Genomic DNA, 18,937 nt, shown 5'->3' with positions numbered 1-18,937 from the left:
GCTCATGCGCTGGGAGTGCCCATCTAGATAGAGAAGGAAGCAGGCTTACTTCTGTTCTCTACCCCTGTCCCCCAGTATGAGGACAGTGAGTCAGTCCCTCTTTCCAAGAGACCCAGAAGGTCTTTCAAAAGGACAGCTGAAGCCCACCCTTCTTAACGACTCTGAGAATCCACACTGCCCAGAGGCATCCTTCAACCCTGGGCTCACTGCTACCCACTCCTTTAAGCCTCCCTGTGACATTTGTAACTCTATAGCCCCCCCTGGCGTTATTCTGAAGCTAGGCATGTGGTTGGTTAGCTGGAAGAACAGTGGGAAGGGTCACTAAGTGGGAGACAGCCCCTGCCTGAGTCTTTCTAATTGTCCCACTCATAAACTGATATACTCTCAAGAAGGCAGCCATGGGGGCTCCGAGTGGAATGTTCCCATTTTTGAATTCCCTTAGACACGTACAAGCCTCTAAACTTCTTTGCGCCTCAGTTTCCCGAAGTGAGGTAGGAATACCGCGTCCTGTAGACCAACCCAGCTGCTGTGTGGAAGTCCTTCCTCAGCCGGTGCCCGCACACGAGGCTCTCGGCAGCGGTAAACTGCCCTTGGGTTTTCCTTTCTCCCAGAGCGGCCAGGCCCCATGACACATGTAAACCTGGCCCTGACTCAGGCAGGGCTAGTGCTGGTAAGGTACCTCCGACAGTTCTGGAACATTTCCACTGCAGCTGAGAACCATTTTAATAAGCCTATAATAATAGGCACAGAGGTGACTCAGATCTGCAACCGCGGAGTCCTGCCAGGGAGGAGGGGATACAGGGCTCTCGGGAGAGGGGAATCCAGCGGCACCTGGGTCTGAGCCATGGCAGGCTGTGGCAGTTGGGAGGACTCATCAGGGCACAGGGATTTTCGGCACACGTTCCCTAGACACCCCAGTGCGACATCTGGAAAGCACGGGGAGGGAGTGAGACGAGATGATCTCCGAAGTTGTTTTCACGGGTGAAGCTGTGCCTGTCACCCACTGTAGGATTCGGGCTCACTACTGGGGCAGTTCCAGATGGCCTCAGGTGGCATACCCATGTGAGGTCCCTGGTGGCTACAGCAACTCAACCACTCCGTTCATCTCTCTTCCATCTCGAAGAGAAGCACTACCATATTGCCCTGCATATACCCCAAACCCAAAGTTCATATCGAAATTCATCTCCCAGTGTTGGGTTAAGGTGGCATTGCCTTTCACGAGGATGGAGTCTTAGGAATGGAATCAGTGCCCTGACAAAGGAGGCTGGAAGGTGGACTGAGCTGTGGTTCAGTAGAGTGCTGGTCTAGCGTGCAAAGAGCCCCGCATCCAGTTTTCATGTCCTTATAGATCCTAGCACCCTGGAGGCAGAAATAGGAGGATCAGAAGTTCAAGTTCAGCTCACATAGGGAGCGGGAGGCTGGACTGGACTAATAACCCTAGCTTTTGAAAAGGGGGGCCTGCTGGAGATATGGGTCAGCAGTTAGCACCCAGGTTCGAGTCCCAGCACCTACATGGTGGTTCACAGCCTTTTAGAGCTTTCTCTTGGACGGGTACTAGGCAGGTACACGGTGTACTGACATACACATAATTTTTTTAAAAAAACTTAAAGGCTAAGGAAACTATCATCCCTTCCATCATAGTGGGGGGGTGTGTGGGGTGCTCAGAAAGAAGGCAGAGATGGCTGTCTGTGCATCAGAAAACAGGCCCTCCCCAGATATCGAGTCTTGGTTTCAAGAACGGTGAAAGAAAAGGTCCTGCTCTTTGTAAATCTGTGGTATTTCACTGTAGTTGCCTGAATGAACCAAGACAGATGGAGCCCTTGGGCCATGGTGGTTTATTGATGCACATGGCAAGCACAGCACAGGAGGGTGTGCCCCACCCAGGGACAGAGGACAAGGCAGCAGGCCACGCCCACAGCAGTGCTGTCAGCAGAGGGAGGGGGGCTTAGGGGTCAGATCCTCTTGTACACACATTTCCCAGGATCCCGGACCTCCTGTGCCATCCCAATGAGGTGCTTGCTGTCCACCAGCACCACCTCTGGAGACCAGCCATTCACCTGTCCCTCAGAGGGATGGCCCTGTGGGCCTGCCAGCTCCTCTGTCCTTCACAGAAATCCAGCAGCCTGTGTGTCATCTGTCACCTCTGAAAATGTGACGGTGACGTTGCCCTCCCTCTGCTCTACCTGCCCACCTGCCTGCCCACTCTCACCGCCCTCCTGACCCAGACAACAGCAGGAACAAAATGAACACATGGGAAACCGTGTGTGTGTGTGTGGGGGGGGGACTCATCAAGAACTCCCCAGGGGAACAGCCCAGATAGGGCAGGAGGTTGCGTGACGGAGAAGCCCACAGTCGGGCTCACACACAGCACAGAACAGTCATGACTCGAAGGCAGAGCGGGCGAGGGAGCGAGCAAAATGCACAGCTGGGCAGGATGCCAGGGCTCTGCGGGCCACACTCGGTTCTCTGGCTCTGTCAGACCCATCAAGACACAAGGTGGCCCACTTCTGGCTGAGGACTAGGTCTCGGGGTCTCCTTCCCCCTCCTCGACCCCAGCAGCTGTTCCCCCCCCTTTTAGGCCCTTGTGCTCTCTAAGCGAGGGAGAAGGTTTGCCAAGGAATATATCATCCCCAGACAGAAGAAAGTAAAATCTCAAGAGCCCAGAGCCCTCCAAACTAGGAAACGAGAGAGGGTACTTTTCTGGAGAGTGGGAAGGTATCTTAAGCGGGCTGGTGACAGTGACAGAAAGGATGGACAGTTCTCCCATGCGGGAAGAGGGCTCTGGGGGTGGGGGGGAGGAGCAGCCAGGGTGAGACAGCAATGCAGGAACTTATTTATAGAGGGAGGGTCCTGGCCTGGAGGAGTCAAAGACCTGGGGCCCAGCTGAGTAGGGAGGGGGCTGTCTGGGGTGGCCCTGAGTGGGGTGGGTGGGGCTAAGAAGGAAGTGCCCCACAACTTTCTGCATCTATGTGGAGGCCAGGTTGCACACGGGCTTTGGCCCAGGAGACAGGGAGGACTTTGGGAAATAGAGGCCTGCTTGAGGCCCAAAAACAGAAGAGGAAAAACAGAAAAGGAAGTCATCTCCTGCCGTGAACCGCCCCCACCCCAAATCCACCAGGCCTGAAATGGGCCAGGCTAACAAGAGGACTACCTTCTGTTGTCGCCAACAACGGGGTGGGGGAAGGGTAGATGGACAGAGTGGAGGGAGCAGGGGGAGGAAGAGAAAGCCAGCTCCCCAAACCTAAGCCACACATCCCCGCTCTCTTGCCATCTCTCCCCAGGCCGCCAGCTCCCCAGGAGTCCCTAGCGGCCCACGCTGATGTTGCAGGTCTTGCAGCTGGGATCTTTCTTGGCATCGGCAGTGGACAGGCTCATGAGCTGGTGCCCGCTGATCTCTCCCAGCGTGCCCAGGGACAGGTCGACAGGCTCGGTGTAGATAATCTCCAGGATGAGGTCCTGAGCGTGGCGGAAGATCAGCTCTCCGTCTTCCACACTGCAGGTCAGGAACTTGTTGCAGGCAATGTCCAGGAGGGGCAGCCGGTCACGACAGAAGCGGTCCCCCAGGGAGCCCTTGGGTGCCAGTACCAGGATGGCATAGTGGTAGGCTGTGTACATACAGTAGAAGTCCGCAAAGTAGAGGTTGGTGCTGGGGTTGAAGAGGCGCTGGGCAGGGATCTGGAAGCGCCAGCGGCCATAAGGGGAGTCCTGTGGGGGCTGGCCTGTGTTGAACTCCGTGTTGCAGCTGAAGAAGACACCGTGCAGCATGCCACTGGTTGGGGAGCCGTGGCTGCCACTGTTGTCCTTCAGGTAAGGTTGCAGCACGTTCCCGCAGTGGGTCCTGCCCACCCGGGAGGACAGCCAAAGAGAAGGGGAAATATCATGGGTTAGCCCTGCTGGAACCTGGCTGCAATGTGTAGCTGAGCAGAGAACGAGCCAGCCAGACTCCAGCAGTTCTGTTAGCCTGCAGCCTCCACTAATCACAGACATGAAGTCTTTTCATACTGTCTCCCTTGCCAGACTGGGAGAATGAGAATCCTTAGTCTATGTGCCCTAGCCCCCAATAAGCAGCCGGGCACAGGTGGGTATCCCTTGTCTCTTTCATTCTGAAAAAAAAAAAAGAAGCCTAAACAGGCCCACTGCCTCTTCTTTAAGAGAAGTGCCAAAGACTCCGGTTCTTTACTGTTTTCTTAGGGCAAGGGTGGGGAACGCCCACCACAGCTGCCAGAAATGATAAAGACAGTAACTGTGGCAGATTGCCCTGACCTAGCTTAGAAGGACATAGACTTGAAGCCGTGTCAGCAGACATGGGGGAGGGTGGACAAGACCTCGTCCTGGCTGTCCTGAGAGACAAATGAGTTGCCAGCCCTTGGTGCCTTAGGCTCAACATCAGTAGGCTGAAGTACTAGAGCTGGTTCTGTCTGTCTCTTTCTCCCCCTCTTCCCTGCTCCCCGCCTCTCTCCTCAAAAGAGAGCAATGTACACGTGAGCCACTGACAAGTAAGTCTGAGGCTACGCTGGTGGGTCACTTGGGTGGGATCCTCCAAGCCCTAGCTTTTGGCTTCCTACCTGCCTTTCATCAGTATCCTATAAGATTTCCCCAAAATGCTTCTCTGGAGCCTCTGAGAGCTAGCCGGCTAAGATTCCCCAGAGCTTTCTGTGTTCAGGTGCCTTTCATTTGGACTTCTTCTTGCCTGTGCTCCTGGATCCTGAGATGGAGAGAGCTAATGCGCATGACAGACTCCAGTGACTGTCCCAGAAGGTGGGGTCATACCTAGAACTTATTACCTGACTCTGCCAGCAAGCCCTACTTCAATGTCCTTGATCCTTCCTTAGCCCCAACCTTAACGTAGTAGTCTTTTTTTTTTTTTTTTTGAGATAAGGTCTTGTTGTGTGGCCCAGGCTGGTCCTAAACGTGCAATTATACTTCTGCCTTTGCATTCTGGGATAGAGGAAGAGCCGGAAAGGGAGAAGCCCTAGCCGGTCTGTCTTGCCCTACCTGGCATGCTGGAAGTACTCCTTGTGATGGTTGCGGTAGAAAACGGAGAAGCGGAGCATGCGGCCAGCGATCTGCTCAGCCTTCTCCTGCAGCTGGGCCAGGTGCTCCTTGGCATAATCTGTAGAGTCCAGGCAGGGTGAGATGAGCAAAAGATCCACTGCAGGATGGCAACTTCTTCCTCTTTACACCACCCACCAAGCCTGCAGGCAACCTCATCCTCTGGACCAACAGGGGAGCTTCTGCAACAGCCTGGACTCAGATGAGACAGGCCAGCTGGCCTTGACTGGGAACATGAAGAACTGTTTGTTGTCTGTTCTCACTTCTGCGGCAGCATTGCCAGAGGCTCAGGGTCCTCTGAGTCCAGAAAGGACAGAGGAATGCCTGTCATTATACCAGGGCTCCAAGACTGCCATCCCGGTGAAAAGAGGGCCAATAGGAAAAGTAAAGACTTGAGAGAGAAAATACAAGGTCCTTTGGGGAAGGCCCTTCAAACCCAGGGTGAGAGCCTACTCCACAATTAGTGTGGTTGCTAACTGTAGTTCTAAGTGGGGGCTGAGGATGAATTAAAGCCTGGGCCTCAGGTGAGCATTCAGGAAAGAGGAGCTAAAGCACTAGCTGTCTACCTGAGCCTCTCTGTTTGGGAGAAATATAAAGGGCTGATACCAGGACAGGAAAACTGCCTTGAGACTGGACCAGGGTCCTTGGGAACTTCCCAGAGTGGTTGGCTACACAGTGTCTTGGAACACATTAGAGGAAGGTGGTTTTTCCTTATGGTAGCGCTGAAGGTGCCCTTTCCTTATGGTAGCGCCACGGTTCTGTGTGCTTTGTCTCTGGAAAAGGTAGGGTAGACCCAACTACACCAATCCCAGATCTTCAATTTAAATTAAATACCCACCGCATATGCAGTTCGGGGGCAGGGGCAAACCAAGATGCCTCTCCTACGAGGAGCAGGAGTGCTGCTCTAGTACAGGTACCGCAATTCAAGGAGACCGGGGGCACAGAATTTGGCAGAGGATGGAGCCAGCAGCCTTGGAGGCCTCAGGGCAGGGAATGTTCTCTGCCCCTTCCTTGTGACAGAGAGCAATCTGGAGCAGATCACACATGGACACCAAAGGGATAGAATATTCTGGGGCAGCTCCTTGGCTATCAGTGACAAGCATATACAAGGTAGTGTTTGTTCAGGCTAGAATCTGTGAGTGAAGCTCTGCCTAAGAGACCTTACAAGACCACCAGATGGTCTTTTTTCCAGGCTAAGGAGATACTCAGGATAAGCAAAATGTTACTGAGCTACCAAATGACAAGCGGTAGACTATTGGTGACTAAATAGTCTTGCTGATATTCAGGTAAAAGAAATAAGCCAGTCCCCAAAGGACAAATACTTTGATCTCATTCATACAAGCCACCTTGCAGAGTCAAAGATCAGAAAGACAGAACAAACAAAGGTAGGCATGACCCAGAGGAGAGGAAATGGGAAGTGAGGGCTCCTAGGGTATAGTGTTCTAGCTTTGCAAGATGGAGAAGTTATAGAGATCGGATGCACAATCACAATATAAAACCACTTAACGCTTCTGCACTTAGAAACGGTTCAGATGGCCAGTTTTATGATACGTCTATTTACCATGATGGCAAATATATATTCTTGGGACTGAAGGGATGGCTTATCTGTGAGGAGCATTTGCTACTCCTGCAGAGGACAGGAGTCTAAGTCCCAGCATCGGCATAGGGCGGCTCACAACCACCTGTAACTCTAGTTCCAGGGGATCCAACACTCTCTTCTCATCTCTGTGGGTACTCAAATGTATGTGTGCACACACAAGCACACATGTACACATAAAAATAAAGTTATATATGTATATATACATATTATATATATATTTCTCTTGAAAAAAGCCAGAAAGTAGTTCCATTCCTCATGCAGGTGGCATTGCCAATGTGTAGAGTGTGCATCTGTCTAGGCAGACTCCCCTCTGGCTTAAGCATAGCACCCAGGGTGCAGCAGATGTTTCTGTGTATGCCAGGCTAAGACGAAGAGTCCCTCCCACCCTGGCCCAACAAAGCCAGATGTGTTACAGGGGCAGGGTCATGCACCATCAGGGTCTCACCTCCAGTGCAGAACTCCACAGTCTCACTCCAGCCAGACACCAGGTACTCCCCATCGCTCTGCTTCACCGCTGTCTGCACAGCCACACTGTATTCTGTACGGGGACTCAGGAACCAATGGCCTCTCACTGTCATGGGCAGAGGCACTGCTTTGGCCACGAGCTTGGTGGGGACATCCTGAGGAGAGGGGTTCAGATGGAGAACCAAAGATCAGTCTTGAAGTCACATCCCATCTTGCCATTATTCCGGAATCCCCACTCCCCCAAAACATCTCTCCTCTTCCTCCCAAGGAGGATCGGAGTTTCAGAGACTCCACGGTTTTGTGGCCCAACCACCATCTCACTGAAGAGGCAAGCAGTAGCTTGAAGCTACCTCCTTCAAGCCCCATGATGCCCCATTCTCTTGAGAACTAAGGAGAAAGACCACTAGGGAGGAGGGCCACAAAGTTGAAGGTGGCAAGACCTTCATTTCTGAGGGAGACTTTGAGAAATCTGCACACTGCAGTGCTGTCTCCACGGCAACAGCAAATGCTGGGAAGCCAGGGAGGAAGAGAAAAATATGCCTTATTCTTTGGGGGGAGGGCCAAGGGGATGGTGTGGAACATTCACGTCACCGTGGCAACTGGCCTGCCAAAAGACACCCAGATCTGGGGAGCCAGATTCAGAGAGAGAGAGAGAAAGAGAGAGAGAGAGAGAGAGAGAGAGAAAGAGAATAAACGACAGAGAAACAGAAAGAGAGAGAGAGGGAATAAGGGAGAGGGAAACAGAGAGAGAGAGAGAGAGAGAGAGAGAGAGAGAGAGAGAGAGAGAAAGAGAATAAACGACAGAGAAACAGAAAGAGAGAGAGAGGGAATAAGGGAGAGGGAAACAGAGAGAGAGAGAGAGAGAGAGAGAGAGAGAGAGAGAGAGAGAGAGAAGTACGAGCGCCCACACCAAGGCTGTCACCCTGGGAGTCAAATCCTTCACGCTGAACTCTCCCCAGCCTATGCATACAGCTGGAGAAGATGTGAGGTTCCCTCCCACCTGCTCCTATGCTAGCTTTTAACCTGGGGAAGGGACACACTGAAGAGCATCCTCGGATCTACGTGTCTTTCTACACCTAGGAAATAGATTAGCAGGCAGGGATGCAGCAGAGAATACCTAGGACTGTGTACAGTATCACATACCCAGATGAAAGGCGCCTACGTAGCTCACCCAACCACAAGTATGACCCGCAAGTCCTGTGCTGAAGTTCCAGCCATGGGGAATAACAGCGTTGGAGCTGTGGTAGGCCTGGTACCAAACAGCACGAAAACGGGGTATCTCACGGAGTCTTTTCAACAGCTCTACAGGGGTAGTGTGGTCATCCCATTATTACCAAGGAAGGCACTAAGGCTCAGAAGTGACCCTTGGCAAGGTGACCCCGTGAGAAGAGTCTGGAATTTGGCCAGGCATCTACCGCATCCCTATTTGTCTGCTTGCTTCCATGTAAAATAGGAGCGGGGAGGTATCAGGATGTCTTTTACTCACCCGGTGTTTGAACTTGTTGGAATTCTTGTTTTCCTTCTTGTTGAGGTCAATGAAATAATGGGTGACCCTCTCCAGGTCACTATCTTCCATGGCCCAGGAGATACGGAAAGAGTCACAAGTGATATTGTTGATCTCGATGCTGTGGGGGGTGGACAGCAGTTCCATGGTCCCCTCTGGTGTGGATCCTGTGGCGATCGAGAGCCAGAGGAAGGATTAGCATCTCCCTCCCAACACAGGGCTTTCTGGAATGTGCTGCTCCCATCATGCTTTGAGAGGTGGAGTCTCTCGCATACCCAGCGAACGCCCCCTGCCTCATTGAGGTGATTGAAAAGATTGCAAGGGGGGCTAGCCTGGATAGGAGGGGCCCGAGGTGAGATGGGATAGCCTCTGGAAGGGGCTCTTGGCTCTCCTTAGAGGGTCCACAGAGCAGACGGCACCTGACAGGTGGCAGAGGCAGTGGGAACGCTGCAAACACTGGGCAGGGACAGATTTGCAGCAGATGGAGCTGAGGAGGGAGGGGCCCTTAGCCAGCAGGCGTGAAAAGAGAAAGGGTGGGAGTGGAGAGGCTCAGGAGGAGGAGGTACACAGGAAGCACCTGCTGAGGGGCTGAGGCCTGAGGGTTGAGGCAGGTGGCAGGTCAGGGGCAGCCAGAGTCCACAGGTGCCAAGACCCTGTGGCTCTGGTCTCACTCCTCCCTAGAGTGACTAAAGCAGCTAGGGGCCCTGCTGTGGAGGAATGGAGGGACAAACTCTCTGGATAGATCTCTGGTGGGTGGGGGCGGTATGGGCCACAGCCTGCTTTAAGCTCTTTTTGGTCCGTTACTTTGACGTGCAGTTTCTATTTTCACAGAATCACTTGACTTTTTTTTCTTTCCTTTACTTCTTTCTCTCTTCTCTTCTTTTCTGAGAAAAGATCTTCCTATGCAGACCAGAGTTTGAACTCACTATCCTCCTGCCTCAGCCTCCCAAGAGCTGAGATTGGGAGTGTGTGCTTACTTCGCTCTTTTAAAGAATTCCTTTTGGTCTTTTTGAGGCAGGCTTTCTCTGTGTAGCCCTGACTGTACTGGGACTCTGTAGAACAGGCTGGCCTCCAACTAAGAGATCTGCCTGCCTCTGCCTCCTGAGTACTAGGATCAAAGATATGTGCCATCGTCCCCGGCTTAAAGAATTACTTTCAACACTGACATCTATTGGGGGCCAACAAACTCCTAACATCTCACTCAGTCTGGGGTATATATAGGCACTGTTATCCTCCTTATTCATCCCCAAAGTTGAGGATGTTGCTATGTCCACACAACCTGCAAATTACTTACACTCTGGAGGCTGAGTTCTTTCTTAAGGACTAAGGCTGTGTGTGCACGTATAGTGTGTACATGAGATAAAACTGTGTTCCCACTGTTTACTTTTCTCTTCCTTTTGTATTGAATTTTCCTTTGCCTCTTACTCCCATTCCTTCAGGTCTACCCCGACTTTGTGCCCTTTGGGCATGGAAAAGACTACACCATTATCTTTCTTTACTGTGCTTAACTGGGCTAGAGTTAGCTGGGCTTGTCTATAGCCTGGTTCTCCCAGGAATGGGGCACTTGAGGGGAGACACAGAACTGCGGGTGGACTCGCTCAGGGTCTTTCCTGGCTTCTCTTCTGCAGCCTGTCACCCAGCACATCTCCCAGCACCTCCCTCTCTGCCCTCATCTTCCTTCCCCTTCTCTTGCCCAGGAGCTAAGGTGATGGCACCTTGTGCCTACAAAATCAGGTACTTTTATTTATAGCTCCCAGAAAAATCCAACCCACATTTCCCTGTCAATTAAGCCTGCTCCAGAGCCCGGCACCACTAAATTAATGTGTGGACTGCCTGGAAGGCAGGTACAGGGAGGAGTGCGGGGAAGGTTGATGGCCTCATCTGCCCAGGTGTTCCCCAAGTCCAGTATTATCTTAGCTTCCCTCCCTGCAGCCAAATGTTCCTGGCTTCATGCATAGGAAAACGATGGTCAATGAACACGGGGATGCTACCAGGTCTCCTCCAAAAACGAGACAAAATGGGACGGGGTATCGGAAACAACGCTACAATAATACTTCTGTACATAATTTTGGAAAGAGGTGTGGAGCAGCAAGGGATTAGCAATGCCTTGGATCCTGACAAGAAGCTTTGGAGGGAGCTTTCTGTACCCATGAATATGAGCACACACTCCCACCTGAGCGCTTGAGTGGCTCCCACCTACGTGGGATCCAGCCTACGCCTGCCCTGAGCAGACACCTGTCCCTGCCTTGATCCTTCCTCACTTTTCGAGTCTTCCCAGCGGCAAGGGCAGCTTTGGTGGTGGGTGGAGATTCCAGGCCAGGTGCTTGCTCACCCCTTCTCCTCTCCATCTCTGGGAGAGCGGCACTCCACCCTAGCCTAAGGTCTGGGAGAGTAGGAACAACCGACCCTGCCAGGGCAGCCAGCCAGCATGGACGAAGGGCGGGTGTCAATCCCGCTTCTGTACACCCAGATGCCTAGGGAAGGGCAGCCTGTGAGGGATGGGTTGCGGCAACACCCTAGGAACACCCACACTCCCATGTGAATCCACCCTAAGCAAGCATGTACACACCCCCAAGCAGGCAGGCATGCACGCACAGACACATGCGCAAGGGGTGCCCACACTCCTCAGCACACGCCTCCTTAGACACCCTCACCTACGCATGAATGTACCCTCCTCCACCTGGCACATTCTAAGAAGGTCCCAGTATTTCCCCTCCAAAAAGCTGCTGCCTTCATGTCAACGGACACACGTTCATGTCCACAGGCTCACACATACCCACATGCGTGTGCCCCTCAGCATCACAAATCGTATCTGGGGAAAAGAGGAATCCATGGGCACCAACACATATGCAACGCTGCCTCCCCCAAGAAGGCAAGCAACCCACAAGACTGCCTGTTCACACATGTACATTCAAACACACGTCAATCCTTGCCTGGATCCTGATATTCCCCACGGAGGTTCCAAGACACAGACTTTGAAAACATGTTTGCCTCTGGCCACGTTGGCCTGCCTGCTTCTTCACAGGCCAACAGGTTTGCACACCTACTCAAGTTTGCCCACAAACAGAGGTTTGTGCCCACACTTCCCACCTACCCACCTCGGCTTGCCCCAAGTTGCCCCTCCCGCGTAGAAACAGCCTGGTTGCTACAGTACTCCCTCAGCATGCACTCCCACCCACACGACAAGTGACATGTCCACCCCGTAAAAATACTGCCTCTTGGGGCCTCTGCCCACATATGCCCACAGGCTACTCAGATAAACGCTGCCCCCGCACACATGTACCCCACGCGCAAAAATGTTCAGAAACATGTCATAAGCCGGTCAGAAACCCCAAAGGAACCGAACTGCGTGGAGACAGACCTACCTACGCAAGCTAGCCTATAGCCTCCTCCCAACCATGCAGACACGTTGTACACACTGGGGTCCCTTCCCCAAGCTCATTCCAAAAAGCCACTGGCATGTCATACATAGGGAAAGCTCCCCCACCCAGCTGAACCTTTTGGCATCGCCGGCTGCGCAGAATGGTCACGGGGTAAGTAACTGTGTCGCCCCGGAGACCAGATCCAGCTGTTAAGCTCTTTGCCAAGGACTTAGGGGAAAGGGGACAAGGTCGCCAGGCCTGGCAACCCAGAGGGACAGCCAGGACAGCTGTGGGACCCTGGTGGCTACAGCTCTCAGCCTTTCAGGGTTCGGAGGATGGTTTGGGGGAAGAAGCGCACTTACCTGGCTTTAGCCGGCCCTGCAGAGGGAGACTTGGAAGAGAAGGAAAGGCGAGACCTCTCTGTGGATGATGAGCTCCCCACGCAGGGGACAGCAGCCTGACGCCTAGGTCACAGGCAGCGGGGCTCGCTCGCTTCTCTCTGGGCTATCGGGGAGGCTGCTTCCATGCCCCACAGGCAGCCACTCCTGTCAGGCTCTGAAGCTACCGCTACTGCCCCCGGCAAGAAGACCAAGAAGACAACGTTGCTCACGGGCAGCCCAGCGAGTGAGTGCACTAGAAGAGAGAGGCAAGAGCGAAATCAAAGCAGCGTGGAGGAGAGAGAGGCAGAGAAATCGAGAAGGAACGGGAGAGCCAGACCGAATCTGGCTCCACCAATGGGATCAGAGGCTGCTCAGCGTCAGGTGATAACAAGCAAGCTTGGTCCCTGCTCGCCCAGGCTTGTGGGAGGGGGAAAGGGCAGAGGGTCCCCGGGGAGCTATACAGACGTCCTTGGAGGCAGCAGCTGTGGCTTCTGCCACATTTTCCCCGTTCTTCCAGGACAAGATGCCTCCCAAAGTCAATCAACACACCCCCTCCTTGGAAATCTGGGGCTTAAATGCAGCCCCCAAACTTTAAGGTGCTGGGATAGGGGTGGAGCTTAACCCAAGGGCTCGGAGGCTGGGTAGGGGAAGGGTCCCAAAGAGGTAGGTAAACTGGCTTGGAGGGACCTTATCTTCAGTCTAGGTGATCTCCTAGGGCATCTTCACCGATGCCTCGGCTCCATTTTCTTACCAGCTCTTATCAAGAGAAACCAGCCAGCCCCATAGCTTCGGAGACTCTGGAGTGTCCAGGGAGAATCTTCTAGCTGCTTAAATGTCTCCAAGGAGTGGGAGAGAGGCGTTGTTAAAAAAAAAAAGAGAGAGAGAGAGAGAGGGATGCACAGAGTCAAGAATGTGGGGGGTGGAAGGAGACACAGAGCTTTGAGTGTTCTTATCCCTTACCACCCTCCAGGCTCGAGGTCACCAAAGAAAACCCCAGAGAGACTGCAGCCAGAAGCTGTCTCTCTGCAGGAGGCTTGTCCGTCACCAAGACCTGAGGACTGCTGGCAGTTCCCAAAAGAGCAGTCAAGGAAATTTGATGGAAGCAACAGTGACCAAGAGTTGATAGTGTGGTGAAAAGCCCAGGTTTTGTAGTCTGATGGCAATGGAAACAGCTCCATGGTTTTCTAGTTGGGTGACCTTGGACAAGTGACTCTGAGCTTCAGTTTCTTCATTTGTGAAGTGGGATGATAATACAGGTTTATTGTTATTGCGGAATGAGATCATTATGTAAATCATTTCACTCTGGGCTTGGCACCTGAGAAGTGTCTGTCAACCAGTCAGAGTTGCTATCTTTCTCATCGTAGGTGGCAGTCTCTGCCCTGCAAAGTGCCCAGGTTTCTAGGGGAGGTAGGAAGGACGTTTAGAGGGTACACTTTGATAATAAGGAGCCTCTAGTTGACCCTTCTGCATCTGCTGATACAAGCAAGGATCAAAAAGATGTTTTTAGGCACTGGAGAGATGGCTGAGAAGTTAGAGCACTTGCAGAGGACCCAAGTTCTATTCCCAGCTCACAATTATTCCGACTCCAGCTCTCGGGGAATCCCATGCCCGCTTCTGGCCCCTGCTGACACTGTACACATGTGGTGCTGCAGTACAGCAGTTTCCTAGGAGATCAAAGCAATTCCATCCTACAGGGGAGCTCCTTTAACAGGAAGGTAAACAACTCCAAACAGCTTCCGGAAGTCCCTGAAACTGACCAGATTCACTAGGGGCCCTCCCTGCCAGAGTAAACAGTAAAAACTGAGAGCTTCTCAGAGGAATGAAGCTAAGCTGCAGAGAAGACTCTTAGATAAGCCAAGAAGCTGCTGAGACCGGAGCAGCTGCGTGGAAAAAAAGCAGAAAGCAGCTGAGCCTCTGGAAGAGGTGTAGACCGACAGAGGGATCTGGAAAGGACACTCACTCTCCAACCTGCTAAACAGCCTGCAGGCTTTGTAAGTTGTGTTGCATGTTGGGGTGGGCTTTGGTGGTGCAGCTGTATTTGAGTCATTTCTGCCCCTGTAAGTAACCCTTCACCCATATTCCCAATAAAACTCATTGGTTCACCAAGTTGGACTTTGGTGGTATTCATACTTTGGTCTCTCATGAGCTCCCTATCTGGATGTATGTGTTTTGTCTTCCCATGAAAAGTTTTGCCACACACAACAGGGGCAACAGACATACATGCAAGCAAAGCACCCATCCAAGTATATAAAGATAAAATTTCAGACATTTTCCCATATTGGTTTGTGGTGATGAGGCTTTTGCTCAGTTGGTAGAGAGTGCTTGAGTATTTGCCCAGAATGCACAAAGCTCTCCCCAGGAGTGGCAATGCACGCTTGTAATCTAGTCCTTAGGGGGTAGAGGCGGAGGAGGATCAGAATTCAAGATCATCCTTAGTGCGTCTGAAGCCAGCCCGAGCTACGTAAAATTTGGTTTAACTGTATTTGTGTTGAACATGTGCAGAGTTTTATTTCTTAAACCTCACATAATATTTAGATTACATTAGATAGTAGAAGTAAATTGTGGGGATGCACGTGAGTTGCACGTAAACTCCATGACATTTTTATGCAAAGTACTTGAATATCCTCTTGTTTGGGTATCTGCGGAGATGTAGGAACCAATCTTACCAGTGCATAGAGATGGTGTCTGGCTAAGCTCTGGATACAGATAAGTATTCAGAGCAGGGAGAGAGGCCAACTCCTAAGCACAGAGGAGATGGCAGCTGAGAAAGGGTGACTGGGTGGAGAGGGGGTGACCTGGGGACAGCCGATGCTACTTGACCTCAGAAAGCAGAAGACATGAGCTGAGCATCAAGGGACATGCATGGAGAGGGACTTGGGGGGGTCTGTATTTATTGCCGGTAAGGGTCAGAGAGGGTGCCAGACAGAATGAAGTATCCCACGGGGTGTAGAGCCAAGCAGAAGCCAGGCCTGCCTTAAATGGGCGTGAGAACCCGAGCGAGTCTGGTCAGATCATGTACCACAGAATGTGGAGTGGTGTGTCACACAGGCAGGATTAAGCACCCTTTGGCCAAACACAAGGCCCTGCCCCTCACACACCCACACTAAGATGTTGAAACTCAGAAGAGATTTGAGACATCGCCACCCAGTCAGGGTGTCAGTTGTCTAGCCTAAAACCAAGAGCAACCTGAAGAGCGGCAAGGGAGGAAAAGGCAGGCTCTCCGTGACTCAGTTTCCCTTCCTTGAAATGGAGGAATCCTGAACCATTTATGCTTCTCACCTTCTGAAGATGGCACTTGAAGTCGGCCTGAGGTCATGAGCCTTGGTGGTGGTGAATAGCAGCCGCATGAATGACCCTTTGTGCAACCGTGTGCCCGTGAGCCAGATGAGCAGGCGAAGACGCAATGCTTTATGGCTCATGCCTCTTCATGCCTCACAAGGACTCCTCTCAGAGCAGGAGGGAAACTCATGGTCAGAACAAAGCACAGCCAAGAATAACCAGCTGCACATAGGAAATCTCCCGAACAGCCAAGAGGATGATGTGCTTCTGCTGTCTTAGTTTGGTTTGGCTTCTTGTTTCTTTAAGACAGGGTTTCACTATAGCACAGTAGCTGGCCTGGAACCGGTTACATGGACCTTGACCTCACAGAGATCCGCCCGCCTCTGCCTCCCAAGTGCTAGGATTAAAGACATGTGCCACCATGCCTAGCCACCAGCTATGTTAATATAGTAACTTTTTCTTACACAAGTCACACATGGTCACTGTAGAAATATGTGAGTACTTCGTTGTAAAAATTAAGAGCGGGGTTGGAGGGATGGCTCAGCCGTTAAGAGCTTTGGCTACACTTCCTGAGGTCCTGAGTTCAATTCCCAATAGCTACATGGTGACTCACAACCAGTTATGAGCTCTGGTGTCCTCTTCTGGTCCGCAGGTTACATGCAGGCAAAACACTGTAAACACAATAAATAAATATAAGTCCTTTTTAAAAATCAGGAGGGAATTAAAATGATTGGTTTTCCCATCTTTCAAAAATAGATATGTGATATATGCACACGGTTTATTCCAAAAGTGGGAGGAAGAATTGGAATGTGCCCTTCTGATTTAGCAATATCCTTTTCTTTATGATATGGTCTAAATTGCTGTGTTTTGTTCTGTTGTTGGGTCTCTTTCGGAATCCTCTGCTCATCTGATTCTCTGTCTTCTTTGTCTCCTAAACAGTGAACACACTTATAGCAAAATTTCTTTTCATGCCTTAATTGTACTTTTAATAATTATAAACACTTAAGTAAGCTATTAAAATACAGATTTAACAAACTATTCTTTTAATTTTATTTGTTTTGAATTGGGTTATACCTTTTCCCCCCACTACCCTTCCTTCCTCCCCTCTCCCCTTCCACCCTCCTCCCACCCATCAGCCTCCCAATTTACTCATTAGATCTTGTCTCTTTCTCTTTTCTAGGCAGATCTATGTATGTCTCTCTTAGGGTCTTCTTTGTTGTCTAGATTCTCTGGGTCTGTGGACTGCAGGTTGGTCATTCTTTGCTTTATGTCTAAAAGGCACTTATGAGTGAGTACATATTATATTTGTCTTTCTGGTTATGGGCTACCTCACTCAGTATGTTTTTTCTAGTTCTGTCCGTTTGCCTGAAAATTTCAAGATGTCATTATTTTTTACTGCTGAGTAGTACTCTATTGTGTAAATGTACTATATTCTCCTTATCCATTCTTCAGTTGAGGGGCATCTAGGTTGTTTACAGGTTCTGGCTATTATGAATAATGCTGCTATGAACATAGTTGAGCAAATGTCTTTGTGGTATGATTGAGCATCTTTTGGGTATATGCCAAAGAATATGCTGGGTCTTGAGGTAGGTTGAGTCCCAAGTTTCTGAGAAATTGCCATACTGATTTCCAAAGCAGCTGTATAAATTTGCACTCCCACCAGCAATGGGGAAATGTTCCCCTTCCTCCACATCCTCTCCAGCATAAGCTGTCATCAGTGTTTTTGATCTTGGCCATTCTGACAGTTGTAAGATGATATCTCAGAGTTGTTTTGATTTGTATTTCTCTGATGGCTAATCATGTTGAGCTTTTCCTTAAGTGTCTTTTGTCCATTTGAGGTTTGTCTATTGAGAGTTCTCTGTTTAGGTCTATGTGGATTATTTGTTTGTTTGATGTCTAGTTTCTTGAGTTCTTTGTATATTGAGTATCAGTCCTCTGTGGAGTTGGTGAAGATCTTTTCCCATTCTGTAGGCTGCTGTTTTGTCTTGTTGACTGTGTCCTTTGCTTTACAGAAGCTTCCCAATTTCAGGAGGTCCCATTTATTAATTGTTGTTTTAAGTGTCTGTACTACTGGAGTTATATTTAGGAAGTGGTCTCCTGTGTCAATGTGTTCAAGGCTATTTCCCACTTTCTTTTCTGTGAGGTTTAGTCTGGTTGGTTTTATGTTGAGGTCTTTGATCCATTTGGACTTGAGTTTTGTTTGTTTTTTTTTTATTTTATTTTTTTTTTCGAGACAGGGTTTCTCTGTGGTTTTTGGAGCCTGTCCTGGAACTAGCTCTTGTAGACCAGGCTGGTCTCGAACTCACAGAGATCCGCCTGCCTCTGCCTCCCGAGTGCTGGGATTAAAGGCGTGCGCCACTGCCGCCCGGCTTGGACTTGAGTTTTAACAAACTATTTTTAAAAAGATCAACCAGAGCAGGGCGGTGGTGGCGCACACCTTTAATCCCAGCACTCGGGAGGCAGAGGCAGGAGGATCTCTGTGAGTTCGAGGCCAGCCTGGTCTACAACAGCTAGTTCCAAAGCTACAGTGAAACCCTGTCTTGAAAAACCATAAAAATATCAGCCAGATGTGGTGGCTCATACCTCTAGCACTTAGACTGAGACAAAGCAATTGTCTTGAGTTCCAGGGCAGCCTGAGAACATGTCACTGTAACCACCCTCACCCCACAAAAGAACCAAACCAAAGCATACAAAGCAAAATCATTAACTACCCAAGGGACTGGAGAGATGGCTCAGCAGGTAGGAAAACTGGCTGTTCTTCTAGAGGACTCAGCACCCATGTGGCAGCTCACAGCTGTCTCTCATTCCAGTTCCAGGGGATATGACATTCTCACACATACACGCAGGCAAAACACCAATGCACATTAAATTAAAAAAATTAAAAATCATTACTCAAACAAAACAACCCATTTATGTGACATTTTTTAGTTTTGTTTTTTTGAAACAGGGTTTCTCTGTGTAGCCCTGGCTGTCCTGGAACTCTCTGTAGATCAGACTGGACTCCATCTGCCTCTGCCTCCCTAGTTCTGGGATTAAAGGCGTGTGCTACCGCCTTTAATGTTTCTAAAGAATAAGGACTTTACATTTCTTTTGGCTGAGAAAATTAATTTTTTTGTTTGTTTGGTTTGGTTTTTTGAGACAGGGTTTCTCTGTATAGCTTTGCCTGTCCTAGAACTCATTCTGTAGACCAGCCTGGCCTCAAACTCAAGGGATCCACCTGCCTCTGGCTCCTGAGTGCTGGGATTAAAGGCATGCGCCACCACTTCTTTTTTTGTTGTTTTTTTGTTTTGTTTTG

The 18,937-nt window shown here is 50.6% G+C and overlaps 1 protein-coding gene across 2 annotated transcripts; it reads right to left on the bottom strand.

Moving 5' to 3' along the window:
• Positions 1–1,814: 1,814 nt before the first annotated feature.
• On the bottom strand, positions 1,815–12,644 carry Phyhip (phytanoyl-CoA 2-hydroxylase interacting protein). Of its 2 annotated transcripts, none has more exons than XM_005355579.2 (5): positions 12,346–12,644; positions 8,604–8,788; positions 7,098–7,272; positions 4,996–5,113; positions 1,815–3,838 (listed from the first exon to the last, which is right to left on the bottom strand). In XM_005355579.2, the coding sequence occupies exons 2-5, from the start codon at positions 8,766–8,768 to the stop codon at positions 3,304–3,306; spliced, it is 993 nt and encodes a 330-aa protein (XP_005355636.1). In that variant the 5' UTR covers positions 8,769–8,788; positions 12,346–12,644; the 3' UTR covers positions 1,815–3,303. The 2 variants fall into 2 exon arrangements, with proteins under 2 accessions (XP_005355636.1, XP_005355638.1); XM_005355581.3 differs by lacking the exon at positions 12,346–12,644 and adding an exon at positions 11,987–12,065.
• Positions 12,645–18,937: the final 6,293 nt, after the last annotated feature.

This window comes from Microtus ochrogaster, chromosome 17 (assembly GCF_000317375.1).
Source record: "Microtus ochrogaster isolate Prairie Vole_2 chromosome 17, MicOch1.0, whole genome shotgun sequence".
Taxonomy (NCBI): domain Eukaryota; kingdom Metazoa; phylum Chordata; class Mammalia; order Rodentia; family Cricetidae; genus Microtus; species Microtus ochrogaster.
The sequence above is the reverse complement of the archived record's forward strand: the minus strand, read 5'-3'. Positions and strand labels throughout refer to the sequence as shown.